At 55.2% G+C, this 16,057-nt stretch overlaps 1 protein-coding gene across 1 annotated transcript; it reads right to left on the bottom strand.

The window, feature by feature from the left end:
- Positions 1-1,117: 1,117 nt before the first annotated feature.
- Positions 1,118-15,975, bottom strand: LOC100682184 (ras-like protein family member 11A-like). The gene is made up of 5 exons (XM_029067509.2): positions 15,780-15,975; positions 14,096-14,152; positions 9,005-9,087; positions 4,674-4,757; positions 1,118-3,127 (listed from the first exon to the last, which is right to left on the bottom strand). Exons 1-5 carry the CDS (start codon positions 15,898-15,900, stop codon positions 2,660-2,662), a joined length of 813 nt encoding a protein of 270 aa, XP_028923342.1. The 5' UTR covers positions 15,901-15,975; the 3' UTR covers positions 1,118-2,659.
- Positions 15,976-16,057: the final 82 nt, after the last annotated feature.

Raw genomic sequence — 16,057 nt, 5'->3', positions numbered from 1 at the left:
ACTGGATTCTGTAATCAGGCCTGGCTCTGGGCCGGGCCTCCTCCTGACCTAGACGGTGAGCTCACTGTGGGCAGGAATCGTCACTCTTTATTGTTGAACTGGGCTTTCCCAAGCGCTTAGTAAATACCACTGAATGTATGAATGGCAACAGGATTTTTTGCAGGGCTACTCTCTCCCTTTAGAAAGACAACATGGTCACCCACTTTCCTACTGAGGCACCCTTCCACAGTTTGGGGGATGAGGGTCTCCTTTGGTGTCCCCACCCCCTGGAGGGCTGGAACTGGGTCCTCCCTTTAACTGGACCGGCCGGGCAAGGCCGGGGACCGCGACACTAGATGCAGGGGCTCTCGAGGCCCCCTGAGCTGCTGTTGGCTTCTGGAAACCAGGTGGTCCCTGTCATTCGCTGCGTTACTGTGGTTTCGATCCCTTGTTTTTCTGCAGAGCTTTTTGCATGTTTCTAAAAATGCTTTCCCACCCAAGATTCCTTCTGTCTTCCCAACATCCCTATAAGGCGTTTCATCCTCTTTTTAAAGATGAGGAGACTGAGGCCCAGAGAAGTTAAGAGACCTATTGAAGGTCACACAGTTGTCGACGGCTCTCCCGCCGCTCGATTCCGCCAGGGATCCCCGCTGTCTGGGGCTGCGGAGATGAGAAGAGGGAGGATGAGATGGGGGAGAAACACTTCAACAACCCCCATCTCTTCCTTCACCTCAGACCTGCTCCCCTGGACCTTTTCCCCTCCTTCTGCCCTCCCCTCGGTGCGTGTGCGTATACACATGTGTTGTCCTGACAGACTACACTCCTTAGGAGGCAGAGACTGTATTTTCCCCTCTCTCTGTCCCTCCCCGCCCCGACCAGTCCTGCCCAGAGACTCCATCTAGTTAGAACAGTTCCAAAATGGCAGGGTCTAGCTGACCACCCACTTTAGATCCTCAAAAAAAAAACCGTGGCACACCCGCCCAGGGGAGGGGGAGCCTGAGGAGGGAGATGGGGTCCCCCAAATCTCCCGGCTCTGTGTCTCCAACCCACGACTCTGATCCTAGTGGGGAACGAGACTGGCCCGGGGAGCTCGGTGGAATCCTGGTGGCACAGAGAAAAGCCCACACGCACACCCGGAGAAGAAGAGACTGGATTTTATTTCTGGAGGGGTGGATTTGTTGCGGGATAGGGCGGGCCCGTGGCTTTGGGGACCACCTTCAGAGACACCGTTGAGATGAAAATCATCCATCTGAGAAGGCTCCCTCCGCTGACCCGCTGAGCCGGGAACAATCAGTTTCCAGAGAAGCTGTCGGCTGCCTCAGAGGGAGCTGGGAGACCAGGGGTTGGGTGGCCCACCTGCTTATAGTTTATTTCCCTTTGGAGCCTCCAGGGATTCACCTCGGAGCCGCCTCCTGCTCCCACTGCCCGGGAACGTGGGAGACGTTAAAAGACAGTTAAATTCCAGCAAGGCCCTCGGTGGCCGGGAGTAGTCCGGAAAGCTGCCAGATCAGGTGACGGTGGAGAGACCCGTGGGTTTGGATGATCAGGACAGACTCCCGGCTGCTAACAAGGAGGCCCGGAGGAGAAGCTTGAGGTAACCCAGACGTGAACAGGCCTGCAGCCCACAGGCCCCGGCTTTCGGGGTCTGGATCTTACAGGAAGAAAAGGAGACGGGCCCTCACGGCATGGAGGAGATTAACCAGACGACCCAGCGGGAAGGCCGAAAAGGTCCGGGAGGGAAACAAAGAGACTCACAGGTCTCTCAGTCCGGGCCTCAGTGCCCTGGATACCGGAGCAGGAAGTCATGCCTCACTCCCTCTCTGTTAGAGAGCTGCCTGGGAGTTTGACCTTCCACAACGATGGGCTCAAAGCCAGGGCCGGAGAAGCGGTTCTCTCCGGACCTGGTCACCGAGTGTGTCGTGGGAACACGTGACCAGCGCCGTTGTCTGGTCAAGAAGGTAGCTGCCTCCGCACCTGCTTGGTCACGTTCCTGTCACTACCCGTGCTCTGTCTCGGCCCTGTCCCTGCACACGCTTAGTCTTGTCCTTGTTCCGGCATGGGCTTAGTTTTGCCCCGGTGCCCTGCCCTTGCCCCTGAACACGCTCAGTCTTGTCCCTGTCCCTGCACGTGTTCAACCTCGTCCTCGTTCCCGCACGAGCTCAGTCTTGTCCTGTTCCCACACGTCAGGCCTGATTCCTTCCCTCTCACGAAGGCTCAGCCCTGTTCCTTGCCCGCCACGTGCTGAGTTTTATTGCTGCCCCGTGCAAATGCCGTCCGGTCCCTGTTGCCCGCAAGTGCTCAGCTTTGTCCCCGCCCTAGCCGGTGGAGGGGTGGGGTACCAGCTGTGGAGCTCAACGGGCATCCACGGTCGAATGGCGGGGTTCATTAAGGCCCCGGGCACAGTAGTCCCGGGCGGGTACGCACAGAGCTGAGGATCCACGGCTCTCCATGGAGGAGGAGGGGGCACCGACAGGTTTGGGTTGGGATTGGCCGTCCATCCTCGGGTCCCCTCTACCAGACGCCGACTTCCCAGGGAGCCGCGGGTGGCTGGCATGCCCGGAGACTGGTCCAACATAGTCCCGGGAGGGAATCTGATGGGAATGGGTGGGCGGGCTCCACCCGGAGTCTCGGAAGCGGGGCCTCCGCGCATCCGTCGGCAGAAATCGGATGGCGCCCGGGGTCACAGGGCCGTGGGGGCCCTGGCCCGGGAGGACAGGGCCTGCTTCAGACGTCGCTTCAGGTCCTGCATGTTGGGCGACTTGGGGCGGGCCAGATGCAGCCCCCGCCGCTTCTCCCCCGGGCAGCCGCCCGCCAGCCGGCCCACCTCCTGGCACAGCTGCCGGAAGGCGGCGTGGACCCCGTCGGAACCCTCCCGGGCCGACACCTCGGCGTAGCTGCCGCCCAGCTCCCCGGCCAGCCGCAGCCCCTCCCCGGCCGGCACCTGCCGGGCCCGCAACAGGTCGCCCTTGTTGGCCACCAGCAGCAGGGGCATGTTGGCGTTGGGGTGTATCTTGCGGATGTGCTGGTGAAGGGGTCGGATGACGCGGTAGCTCTCGTAGTCGGTGATGGAATAGACGAAGACGAAGCCGTCGGCCCAGTAGATGGAGCGGTTGATCTGCTCCTGGCAGGAGATGCCTTCGCTGTTGTCCTGTGAGAGGTGGGAGAGGAGGCTCTTAGGGTCGAGGTTGACCTTGAGGGGAGACTTCCCTACTAGGCCGAACCCTGAAATGGGGCATCCTGCTCCAAACCCCCGCCCCTCATCCCGCTCGAGGACCCTGTGGCCAACCTCACCAGAGCAAACTCCTCCTCAAGCTGCATCTCCCTCCGTAATGCTCTCTCACCCCTCAGGTCGATGTTCTAATAATAATAACTGTGGGATTTACTAAGCACTTACTAGGCACCAAACCCCGTGCGAAGCACTGGGCTGAACACGAGGTGATCAAGTCAGATCCAGTCCCTGTCCCGCCTGGAGCTCACTCCCCAAGGGGGAGGGAGAACAGGAAGTGAATCTCCGGTTTATAGACGATGAAATGGAGGTACAGAGAGGTTCAGTGAGTTCCCCACGGTCACACGGCAGGCTGGAGGCTGAGCCGGGACTAGAACCCTAGTTCCCTGCCTCAGTGGCACTTGGTGGCCCAGTGAACTGCCCTGTCTTCCTTCCTGCAATCTTCCCAGTCTTCAGTCGTTCATTCAGTCGTATTTATTGAGCACTTACTGTGTATAGAGCACTGTACTAAGCATTTGGGAAAGTACAACAGCTCATAATCTTTTCTCACCATCTGCTCTCAGACTCCACCCCTACTCATAACGTTCTCTTTCATTCATGCAGTAGTATTTATTGAGCACTTACTACGTGCAGAGCACTGGACTAAGCACTTGGAATGTGCAATTCGGCAACAGATAGAGACAGTCCCTGCCCAGTGACGGGCTCACTCTCTTTCTCGTCCTCCTCTCTTCCTCCTCCTCGTCTCTGTCCTCCTCCTCACTTTCTCATCATTATCGACCACACTCCCTCCTCCCTCTCTCAGAAGCTCACAGCGTTAGGATCCTCTTGACTCCTTGAAGTGTTTTCTCTCCCCAGCATTCCCCCCCTCCCTTCTTCACTTTTAGGGCACCTAGGCTGGTCCAAGATCTGTTTACCACCCAGCTAGTTCTCTGCCTCAGCGTCCTCATGGGTCTCCCTGCCTCCAGCCTCCCCCGCCTTCAGAACATATACGTTCCCCTGCCGCAGATCATCGTTCTAAAATGTCATTCTGCACCTGCCTGTCCATTCCTCAGGAATTTCCAGTGTTTACCTCTACCCTCGGTGTCAAGCAGAAGCTCCCAACCATTGACTTCCAAGTCTTCCCAATTCTTATCTATCCATTATCTTCTGCTACACCCCAGCTAGCCCTTCCCACTCCTCCAAAGGAGATCGTCAAATTGCTCTCTGACCCTTCACTCCCATCCTTCCCCCTGCCTGGGACTCCCTCCCTTTTCAAATCCGCCCTACCACTTCCTTCCACTCCTCCAACACTCTTCTGGAAAGGCATCTCTTCTAAGGGACAAATCCCAATTCATCCCTACTCTCAGTCTTGTCATCCCACCAACCCGTCGAATAGATTATCTATCTATCCATTCTTTGCCCTGTGTTAGTTCCTTCTCACCCTTGCACTTATTTTACTCTTCAACCAGTAGTCTGTGCACAAAATTACCCGGGGTCGCTGTTGGGTGGCTGGGTGGATGAACAATTGATTGGTTTGACCTTGTACTGGCCTTGTTCGTGGTCTGATGTTGTTCTTAGTGACAGAGATGGACGAAGACAGAGAGAAAGAGAGAGACAGAGACAGAGATGGACAAAAAAGACAGGGTAAGAGTCCAAATCCCAGAAAAAGAACGCCGAGGGTCATGTCAATCGATCAATCAAATTCCAGCTCCTTGGGGAAAAAAATAAAGGATGCCCATGGTTGGAAGATTTTGAAAGCTTGAAAACCAGAGTGAAAGCCTCCTGGGAGAAGGCTCCTGAAATTCTAACAAGAGATTTTCACCACCCAGATTATTATCCACGAAGCAGTGTGGCCTAGTTGGTAGAGGATGGGCCTGGGAGTCAGAAGGACCTGGGTTCTAATTCCGGTTCTACCGCATCTGCTGCGTGACCTCGAGTCAGTCATTTCACTGCTCTGTGCCTCAGTCCCCTTGTCTATTATAAAGAGATTAAGACTGTGAACCCCATGTGCGTTGAGACGGTGTCCTTTATCTATCCCAGCTCTTAGTAAAATGCCTGGGATATAGTAAGCGCTGAACAAATACCATGAAAAAAGGGAGTGGGAGAAGAGGAAATGAGGGCTTAGTCAGGGAAGGCCTCTTGGAGGAGATGGGCCTTCAGTAAGGCTTTGAAAGTGAGGAGAATAAACATCTGTCAACTATGACAAGGGAGGGCAGATCGCGGGCAAGAGGTCATCAGTGAGATAGATGAGCTCAAGGTACAGGGAGTAGGTTGGCATTAAAGGAGCCAAGTGTTTGCCATCCCTGCCAACTCTATTGCATGGTACTCTCCCAAATGCTTAGTGCAATGTTCTGCACACAATAAATGCCACTGAGTGAGTGATTGATTGATCTGGGGGTCCCTCCTGCTGGCCCCTCCCACCCCGCCCCAGGGGTCGGTTAGTGATTCAAAGAGGTGTCCCAAGTCTCCCTTCTTTCCTCACCAGCCTGGTTAAACCACCACCAGCCTTTCAGCAGAGGGCACGTGCCTCTCCAGTTATTGAAATTCTGCTTAACCACCCCTTCGGTTTGTGCTAAAGCAAAATGCCCCAGGCTACTTGGGAGCAAGCTCAGCGTAACGCCAGGCAGTCGTTGGGTCAGTCGTATTTATTGAGCGCTTACTGTGTGCAGACCACTGTGGGAGAGTACAATATAGCAATATAACCGCCCCATTTCCTGCCCACAGTGAACTTTGCCCTATTGTTCCCTTCCCAGCTCGTGCGAACATGAGCGTGGCTTCCAGGTCACGGAACTCAGTGGCAGGAGCCTCCGATTACTGAAAATATAAATCCCATGTTCGTTTACATTTTTGTCCGTCCCCCAGCTCTAGACTGTAAGCTCGCTGTGGGCGGGGAACGTGTCTGCCAACTCTGTTGTACTGCCCTCTCCTAAGCCCTCGGTACAGTGCTCTGCACACAGTAAGCGCTCAATAAGCAGCACTGATTGATTGAACGATTAATTGATAAAGAGGTGAGTGCCATGGAGGACCTGGACGGGGGATGGGCCAGCTGAAAATGGGTATTATCCACTAAAAAAACTGGATCATTGAATAATAACAATAGTGGTGTCTGTTATTGCCAAGCACTGAACTTGTGGATAATAGACAATCAGAGGAGGACAGTTCGGACCCATCTCTTCTCGCCGGTCCACCCTGGCCAAAGTGGGAACAGGGGCTTAGGCATTTCCGTCCGGGAAATCTCCTCCCGGATGCGTTTCTTAATGGGATGCTCCCAGCTCTGATACTAGGAACGGCTGCGCGCGAGCTGGAGCGATCCCTCCCCAATCCCAGGCGGAATCCTCTCTGGAGAAAATGGAGAGTCCTGCCAAATTCATTTTGTTTTCTTTCCCCCACGAGCTCCTCTTTCTCTTTCCCTGCTGGAGGGCCTCGCGAGGGATTTGCTCTGGTGGACCCAGTGGCTCGGCGTACCCTGCCGGCTCTACGCCTCCCTCCCCCCCGTTACTTCTGTTTCCTTTCAAACATTAACGTTTGCGGCGGCTCTAGGGGCCTGAGAAACTGGGGCTTCCTTCTCTCCCTCCCCCCGCCAACCCCCAGCAGCCCTGGTCCTCTGTGGGAGCTGGCCTGAGCAGCAGTGATTCATTCTCGGGAAAAGTCTGGAGCTAGAAGAAAGATAAACACATTCCCATCCCTCCCCTCCCCCCAACCCTCTCCCCCAGGGCATCTCCCCTCCTGGAAACTGCTGTGCGGGGTCCCACATTGGAGGCTTGGAGAGAAGTCCGGCTTGGGAACAGGGTGGGATCGGAGGGGGGATAGTTTTGCCAATCCCCCCCGCCATCGGGGGGGAAGTGAGAGTGGTTAAGAGGTGACCCTAAACCCTGGACCACTGGAGCTGAGAAAGTAGGCAGAAGAGAAAAGCAAGGAGCCATCGGGGGACACGCTGGCCGTGAGAAAGGAAGCCAAAGAGAGGATACGGACGAGAGGAGACGATCGATGGTTCTGCTGTGTGGGTTCGCCTGAGAGTTGAGAGCCAGGTGTGCCGCCAGCCCCAGGCACTGTGGACTTGGGGAGATCTCGGGGGGGGCTGGGATTCCCTAGGCAGGTCCTGAACCTCTCTGGACAGCAGGCGCCGCCCCTTGGAAATGGGGGACACTTTCTCCCCGTCCCCCTCCCAGCTCCTCCTCGAGCCGATGACTTACTCCCTCTGTTGTGCTCAGAACAGTGCTTGGCACATAGTAAGCGCCTAACAAATCCCATAATTAATATTACTGCTGATTCTGCACTCACTTCTCGAGCTGCGGGTCCCGGTAGACGGAGGAAGGCAGATGGACATGCCGCCCACCCCAGATAGCTCTGGGGTCACAGTTTCACACGGCGTGACCTCTCACCTCTGTTCTACTATTCTGATCCTCTAATTCACAGCCCAACACTTCTTCCTTTTCTTCCTCCTCCTCTTCCTTTGTTTTCTGGGGGGGTTTTAATGGTATATGTTAAGCGCTTACTACGTTCCAGGCACTGTTCTAAGCGCTGGGGTAGGTACAAGCTAATCTGGTTGAACACAGTCAGTGTCCCAGATAGGGCTCACAGTCTTAATCCCCGTTTTCCAGATGAGGAAACTGAGGCACAGGGAAGCGAAGTAATAATACTAATAATGGCATTTGTTAAGTGCTTACTCTGCGCCAAGCACTGTTCTAAGCACTGGGGTAGATACAAGGTAATCAGGTTGTCCCATGTGGGGCTCACAGTCTTAACCCCCATTTTACAGATGAACTAACTGAGGCACAGAGAAGTGAAGTGGCTTGCCCAAGGTCACAACAGACAAGTGGTGGAGTCAGGATTAGAACCCATGACCTCCGACTCCCAAGCCCGTGCTCTTTCCATTAAGCCACACTGCTTCTTCTCCTCCTCCTCCTCCTCTTCCTCCTCATTCTCTTCCTCTTCTTCTTCCTCCTCTTCTTCCTTCTTTTCCTCCTCCTCTTCTTCCTCCTCCTTCTCCTCTTCCTCCTCTTCCTCCTCTTCTTACTCCTCCTCCTCCTCCTCCTCCTCCTCCTCCTCCTCCTCCTCCTCCTCCTTCTCCTCTTCCTCCTCCTCCTCCTTTTTTTCTCCTCCTCCTCCTCCTCCTCCCTTTGCAGAGTGAATCCCACCCATTCTTCAACTTGCTGCCAGGCACCAATGCATTAGTCACTGACAAGGATCGATCATCTGCGTGCCATATTAGGGTGGATTTCCCGAGTGTCGGTTTTGACTCCCCTAGCAAATCAGAAGCGGCATGGCTCAGAAGAGAAGTAACATGACTTAATGGCTAGAGCACGGGCCCGGGAATCAGAAGGACCTGGGTTCTAATCCCGGCTCTTCCGCTCGTCTACTGAGTGAACTTGGGCAAGTCACTTTTCTTCTCTGGGCCTCACTTCCCTCATCTGTAAAATGGGGATTGAGACTGTGAGCCCCACATGGGACAGGGACTGCGTTCAACCTGATTAACTTGTATCTACCCCAGTGCTTAGAACAGTGCTCGGCCTATAATAAGTGCTTAAGGAGTACCGTAACTGTTATTAATTATGATTACAGTACTAGTAGAACGTCCCTGCTGCCGAGGACCGTACCAAACCCGCGGGTCCCCAGGGGCAAGACTGTTTATCCCACTTTCTTCCTTTGGATTTCTTGGGGAAGAACCGGGAAGGACCAGGTCTGGCTTCCTATATTCCCCGTCTGGAGATTCCCAGAGGGTGTGGACCATGTCCGTTCTCTCCCAGGGACCCGGACCGCCCCGATCCACCCTCTGCACCCCAGAGGCGCAGAGCAAGCGCTCCTGATTTGGCCACTCACCTCTAGGGAAACAAAGGGGGTGTCCTGGACCTGTAAGGAGATCTGCTCCCCATCTATGGTGAACTTTCGGGAATACAGCGCACCTGGGGAAGGAGAAGCAGTTAGGAGGTAGATTCGGCAGAAGACAAGATAGCAACCTTGACCCGGCGGCTCGGAACCCGGAGGCACAGCGAACCCAAAGGCACGATCGGAATCGCAGAGCGAGGACTGGTAACCCTAGGTGAAGCGGTGTGGTGGGTCCCCTAGGCTGTAAGCTTGCTTTTTCTTAAAATGGTATTGGTTAAGCGCTTACTAGGTGCCGGGCACTGTTCTAAGCGCTGGGTTTGCGTTCCCTCCCCCCCCCCTCCCCCCGCCGTCCCCCTGCCACACACACACAGACGCACCAAATAACTACAATTGTTCTTGTCTGCCCGTCTCCCCCGATTAGACCGTAAGCCCGTCGGAGGGCAGGGACTGTCTCTATCTGTTACCGATTTGTACATTCCAAGCGCTTAGTACAGTGCTCTGCACATAGTAAGCGCTCAGTAAATTGAATGAACGAATCAATGAATATGATACTCATAATAACTGTGGTATTTTTTAGGCATTTACCATGCGTCAAGCACTGAGGCGGATTCAGTCAGATCAAATCCAGACCCCGTCCCTCCTTTATTCATTCATTCGTATTTATTGAGCGCTTACTGTACTGTACTAAGCGTTTGGGAAAGTGCAATACAACAATACAGCCTCTCATGAGTCTGTGACTGGTTAAGCTGCCCCACCTGAAGACCGCGGTGTTATGCCCGTGAACTTTGGAAAGAAGTAGGAACTGCCAAGCCCAGACTTGGCATCACCCCCCTATTCAGCCCAGAAACCCCATATTCCTGCCACATCCCGCCAAGGAGTGACAGAGAGCGGGAGTTCCTGAAAATGGTCCGGAGTGAGGGCCCTCATCGGCCCTCTGACCCCCGGGGCCTGGGTAGAACAAGTGGGCGTCTAGGATGTGTCTGTACTTAATAGTAATAATTACGGTATTTGTCAAGTGCCTACTATGTGCCGGGCACTGTACTAAGCGCTGGGGTGGGTGTAAGCCAATGGAGTTGAACGCAGTCCCTGTCCCACGTAGGGCTTCCAGCCTCAATCCCCATTTTACGGATGAGGTAACTGAGGCACCGAGAAGTGAAATGACTTACTCTAGGTCGCACAGCAGACAAGGGGCGGAGCCGGGATTGGAATCCATGACCTTCTGACTCCCAGACCCGAACTCTATCCACTGCGCCTTGCCGCTTCTCAGTTCACATGCACATCTGTGTGCACATATGTATGTGCATATGCTTGGATACATGCACGCATGTATGTATATGCACAGGAATGTGCATGTGCTGGAATGTCAGCTCTTTGAGGGCAGGGCCCGTGTGCGCCGGCTGCTTCGTACTGTACTCCCCCAAGCCTTTAGAACAGTGCTCCGCACACAGTAAGCGCAGAATAAATACCATTGATGATGACGATGGTGCAAGGTAATCAGGTTAGATACAGTCCATGTTGCACACGGGACTCACACGTCTTTTACCTCCCTGAGTTCCCCATCCTTTCATGCATCAAGCAGGAATTCCTGACCTCTAGTTATAATAATAATACTGATGGTATTTGTTAAATGCTTACTACGTGCCAAGCACTGTTCTAAGCGCTGGTGTAGATACAAGCAAATCAGGTTGTCCCACGTTGGGGCTCACAGTCTTAATCCCCACTTTCTTCTTAATCCCCACTTTCCAGATGAGGTAACTGAGGCACAGAGGAGTGGTCCAAAGTCACACAGCGGACAAGTGGCGGATTCGGAATTAGAATCCACGACGTCTGACTCCCAGGCCCGTGCTCTTTCCACGAAGTCACTCTGTTTCTGGAGACACTTTAACATACTTCATCATCTCTTTGTCTCCTACTTAGCCACCCACTTTTCCCTCTACAGTCCCGCTCGAACAAATGTACTAACTAATCATTCTTATGGTATTCGGTAAGCACTTACTATGTGCCAAGCACTATACTAAAGGCTGGGATAGATTCCGATAATCAAGCAGGACGTGATCTCTGTTCCACATGGGGCTCACAGTCTAAGGAGAAGGCAGAACTAGTATCAGATCCCCATTTTACTTTTGAGGAATCCGAGGCACAGGGAAGTGAAGTGACTTACCCAAGGTCACACAGCAAAGTGGCTGAGCCGGGATTAGAACCCAGGACCTCTGACTCTCAGAACTGGGCTCTTTCCCTAGATCACTCGCTGGGTCTTATTCTCAATTCCGACCTCTTCCTCAAGCTCTCCCCTCTGCCTGGCTCTCTTTCTCCAAGGCTCCCCACATCTTCAAAGCCTCATCTCCTCCAGGAGGCCTTCCCGGATTAATTTCCAATTTCCGCCCCCCCCCCCCCACACCAGTTGCCATTTCAGCACTCCTGAGTCACCGTACCACTTTAGTACCGATCACCTCCTCCAGCCTTTTTTTTTTTTAAAAAAAAATAGTACTTGTTAAGCACTTATTGTGTGCCAGGCACTCTACTAAACGCGGCGGTAGACAGATACTGTAATTACTGTCATTATTACATAAGCTAATCAGGTTGGACACAGTCCATGTCCCATATGGGGCTCACAGTCTTCATCCCCATTTTTCAGATGAGGCCCAGAAAAGTGAAGTGACTCGCCCAAGGTCACACAGCAGACAGGCGGCGGCGCCCTTATGAACAAACCTTACGTGCCCCGTTACTTAAGCTTGGACTGCTCTCCTTATCTCTTTTTCCTTATTCCTCATCTCTGTAATTTATTTTAGTTTCTGCCTCCCCCATTTGATCGCAGACTACTTGAGGGCAGGGATCTTGTCTATTGATTCTACTGTACTCTCCTGAGCATTTAATACAGTGCTCTGCACAGAATAAGGACTCAGTAAATACTACTGTATGACTGACTGATTAGCAGAAACATCTGCTTGTCATCGAGGCTGGAGCGTGAACAATAATTATAATAATAATAATAACAAATGTGGTGTTAAGCGCTTACTATGTGTCAAGCGCTGTACTAAGGGCTGATACGAGGTACTTGGGTTGGACGCAATCCTTGTCCCACGTGGGGCCCACAGTCCTAATCCCCATTTTACGGATGAGGAAACTGAGACCCGGAGAAGTGAAGTGACTTGCTCAAGGTCACGCACCGATTCCCAGGCCCGTGCTCTATCCCTTAAGCCACGCTGCTTCTCAGCGAAGACTTGGGTCCTAGGCCTGCCTGTGCCGCTCTTGCACTGTGTAGCTTTGGACACATCTGGGCCTCAGTGGATTCATCTGAAAAACGGGAACAATAATCTTTTGTGGGGGAGGAACAGGTGAAGGTAAAGGACAATGATAAGGGCGAAAGGGTTTTGAATTCGAGGCAGGGAGGAGCCACACAAAGGAATGATTCTCCTTTACCCGTCTCGAGCATGTTTTTCTCTTCCAACTCTTGGAGCCGTAAGAGCTGGGAGTTTCCTGGAACGGGGGCGGGGTGGTTTCACCTGCATCTCATAGAGACGGGGCGGGGGCGGACAGACCAGAGAGGGAGATGAGGAAAGGGAAGGGAAAAGCAAATGAGAGCAACGGCCAGTCTGGGGTCCGGAAGGGAGAGGGAGAGACTCTCACCAGCCCTCCCAGTCTGGGGAGAGTAAGTGCTTCCAAGAAAGCTGAAGTGTTTGTTTGAACCCATAAGCCTTCTACGCTAAGTGCTCGAGGCCGAGCCGGATTAGGTCTGGAGAGGGAGCTCTGTTTACACCGCTTTAGTAGGTGCCTCTCCTCCTGGGAGCCCAGAGCCCTTTCCCCGGCCGACATCTCAGCTAACTTCACGCTGGGACGCAAGGAGGCCTGGGTGGGCTTTTCCCCATTTGACGGACAGAGCGGCTGAGGCCCAGAGAGGTGAGTGACTGAAGCGTGGACACACAGCAAGCCAGCGGCAGCACGGGCCCAGGGTTTCCATCCGCTAAGGATAATACAGACGATGGTATTTTTTAAGCACTTCCTACGTGTTAGCTCTAGGGTAGAGACATTATATTCACAATCCACCCAAAACGAGGAGCTCCCATTCCTCGAGAGACTGAGCAGCGATAGTTAACTGCTGTTTTACAGATGAGCATATCGAGGCCCGGAGACGTTAAGCGACTTCACCCACGTCTCACAGCAGGCAAGCGGCGGAGCCAGGATTAGAATCCGGGCTCTCTGACTAGGCCACGCTGTTTCTCGAGTTGGGGCTGTTGTCCTGGAAAGGCTTGGATGACCCAGAGGGGAGGGGGGCCGGATGTGGACGGTCCATCATTTGTTCTGGATCCCAAAGGAGAGGGCTAAACCCCTAAGCCCTCATTTCCTCTTTTCCCAATCCTTTCTGCGTCACCCTTGTCCTCGGACGTCTAGCAACTCTGTTGTATTGTACTCTCCCAAGCATTTGGTACAGTGCTCTGCGCACAGCACGTGCTCGAAAAGTACGATTGAAATTCCCGCCCTGGATCTCCGACTGCTGGCCCCGGGGCCAGGCTGCGGCTGAGGAGCTGCGTGGCCTAACGGGTAGAGTACAGGCCCGGGAGTCACGAGGACCTGCGTTCAAGTCTTGCCTCTGCCACTCGTCTGCTGTGTGACTTTGGGCAAGTCACTTCACTTCTCGGTGCCTCCGTTAGCTCCTATGTAAAATGGGGATTGAGACTGTGAGTCCCGTGTGGGACAGGGACTGTATCCAACCTGATTAGTTTGCATCTACCCCAGCGCTTAGAACGATGCCGGGCACGTAGTGAGCTCTTAAAGGATACCGTAAAAAGGGGCAGCGGTCTTGGATGTTGAGAAAGCCACTGGCCTTGTCCGTGTCCGCCGGCTGTTCTGCAAACTTCAGCCTCCGGCACAGGCAACCTTTCACTCCCCCTCTCTTCCCTCCCCCCGGCACACCCGAGAGGCGACCTTTCCATCCCACCCCCCACCCTCATCCCCCTCCCCTCATCCGGTGGGAGGCAGGGTGGGAGTGAAAGGAAATAAATAACAGGAGCACGAGAGGGGAGGGGGAAGCTTCTCCCCCCAGAGGGAAAGTCAGCCTGCAGGGTGCGGGGCGGGGGCCGCACTCACCCGTGTTGGCTTCGTAGTCCCCGATAAACCGCTTGGTGAGAAAGCGTACCACCAGGGCTGCAAGACAAGGCAAAGGGGTGACTTTCCGGGGTCAGGACCCTGGCGGGAGGTGGGCCTCGAGTTTTTTTGAGGAGAGGGACCCCAGGAAGGGCTGGGAGAAGGGGGGAGCCAGGGAGGGGAGGAGCCTTCCACTCTTGGGTCCGAGCTGCAGCGGAGGCCTCCAACCCCCTTCCATAGGTTCCCCACAGCTCTGCCTTTGGGGGGCCTCCAAGATCAAGGGGTTTGGGGCGACTGGCACGCCGGGCCAGGGTGCCCCAGAGGCAGACTCCGCCAGGACGACCCTGGCCTGCCCCTGACGAGGCCTCCCAGGTGCTCCTGGGCCCAGGGGGTTCTCCGGGCTCCCCTTCTTCCAACTGGGCCTGGAGCCAGCGGCCCCTCGTTCCGCCGCCCGACTTCCTCCACGGTGCCCATCTCCCCACCTGCGGCCCGCACTTCGAATCCGTTTGTACGATGTGGGCATCGGAGCCGGACACGGGCCTTCGAGATGGGCACCGTCTTCTCCAGGAAGGTCTCGCGGCCTCCAGCTTCCCCTGCCAACAGGCTGGATCCGGGCCCCTACTCTCCCTTCCTTGGGGCGGGGGGGGGGGGGGGTCGACAACCCACCATGCACCCCTCCTCCCCCCAAGCCCCCCATCCCCAGCTCCCCTTCCAGAAATAGACCCAGCCTCAGAGAGGTGAACGGTAGCTTCACTGGGATTTGGGGAGAGGGATAGGAAAAGGGGAGAGGTGGGGTAAAGAGAAGAGAGAAGAGGTAGGGGGGAAGGGGGGAGGAAAGGAGGAAGGAGAAAGAGGGAGGGGGAATAGGAAAGGGAAGGGGAAAAGGAGGAAAAGGAAAGGGGGAAAGGGAAGGAAAGAAGACAGGGAAAAGGGGAAGGGAAGCAGAGCGGGAAGGGGAAAAGAGGAGGAAAGGAGGAAGGAGAAAGGGGGAGTGGGAAGAAGAGAGGGAAGGGGAAAAGAGGAGGAAAGCTAAAGGGGGAAAAGGGAAGGAAAGAGGAAGGAGGAAGGGGAGAGGGAAGGGGAAAAGGGGAGGAAAGGGGGAAGGAGAAAGGGGGAGGAAAGGAAGAAGGAGAAAGGGGAAGGGGAAGAGGAGAGGGAAGGGGAAAAGAGGAGGAAAGAAGGAAAGCGAAAGGGGGAAAAGAGAAGGAAAAAGGACGGAGAAAGGGGAGTGGAAGGGAGAGGGAAGGGAAAAGGGGGAGGAAAGACCAAGGGGGGAAAGGGAGAGGAAAGGAGGAAGGAGAAAGGGGGAGTGGGAAGAAGAGAGGGAAGGGGAGAAAGAGGAGGAAAGGAGGATGGGGAAAGAGGGAGGGGAAGGATGAGCGGGAAGAGGGAAAAGAGGAAGGAAAGAGGAAAGAGGGGGAAAGGGAGAGGATAGAAGGAAGGCGAAAGGGGAGGGGGAAGCGGAGAGGGAAGGGGGAAAAACAGGAGGAAAGGAGGAATGGGGAAAGGGGAGAGGAGAGGGAAGATGGAAGGGGGCAGCGAAGAAGAGAGGAGGAAGGAGACGGGGAGAGAAGGGGAGGAAAGGAGGAAGGGGCAAGAGGGCCAGGGAAGGCCGAGGGGGAAAGGGGACGGGGACGGGGGGCGAGGAGGGGAAGAGGAGGAGGGGGGGGGGTGGGGGGGGGCTCACCCGTCTTGCCCACGCTGCTGCCTCCGAGGACGACGATCTTCACGATCTTGTTGGCGGGCGAGTCGGAGCCCGGGCTCTCGGGGATGGGCAGCAGCAGGAAGCTGGACGACAACTGGGACATAGCGGAACCACCTGCCCGCCGGCGGGGCCGGACCCCGGCCCCGGCCCCCTCCCGGGCATCGGAGCCGCGCCCCTGCCCCCGGCCGCGGGGACCCCCGTCCCCGTCCCCGTCCCCCGTCGGAGCTCCGAGGCCGGAGGCCGGAGAGCGGAGGCCGGAG

The sequence above is a fragment of the Ornithorhynchus anatinus genome, chromosome 6 (genome assembly GCF_004115215.2).
Source record: "Ornithorhynchus anatinus isolate Pmale09 chromosome 6, mOrnAna1.pri.v4, whole genome shotgun sequence".
Lineage (NCBI taxonomy): Eukaryota > Metazoa > Chordata > Mammalia > Monotremata > Ornithorhynchidae > Ornithorhynchus > Ornithorhynchus anatinus.
The sequence above is the reverse complement of the archived record's forward strand: the minus strand, read 5'-3'. Positions and strand labels throughout refer to the sequence as shown.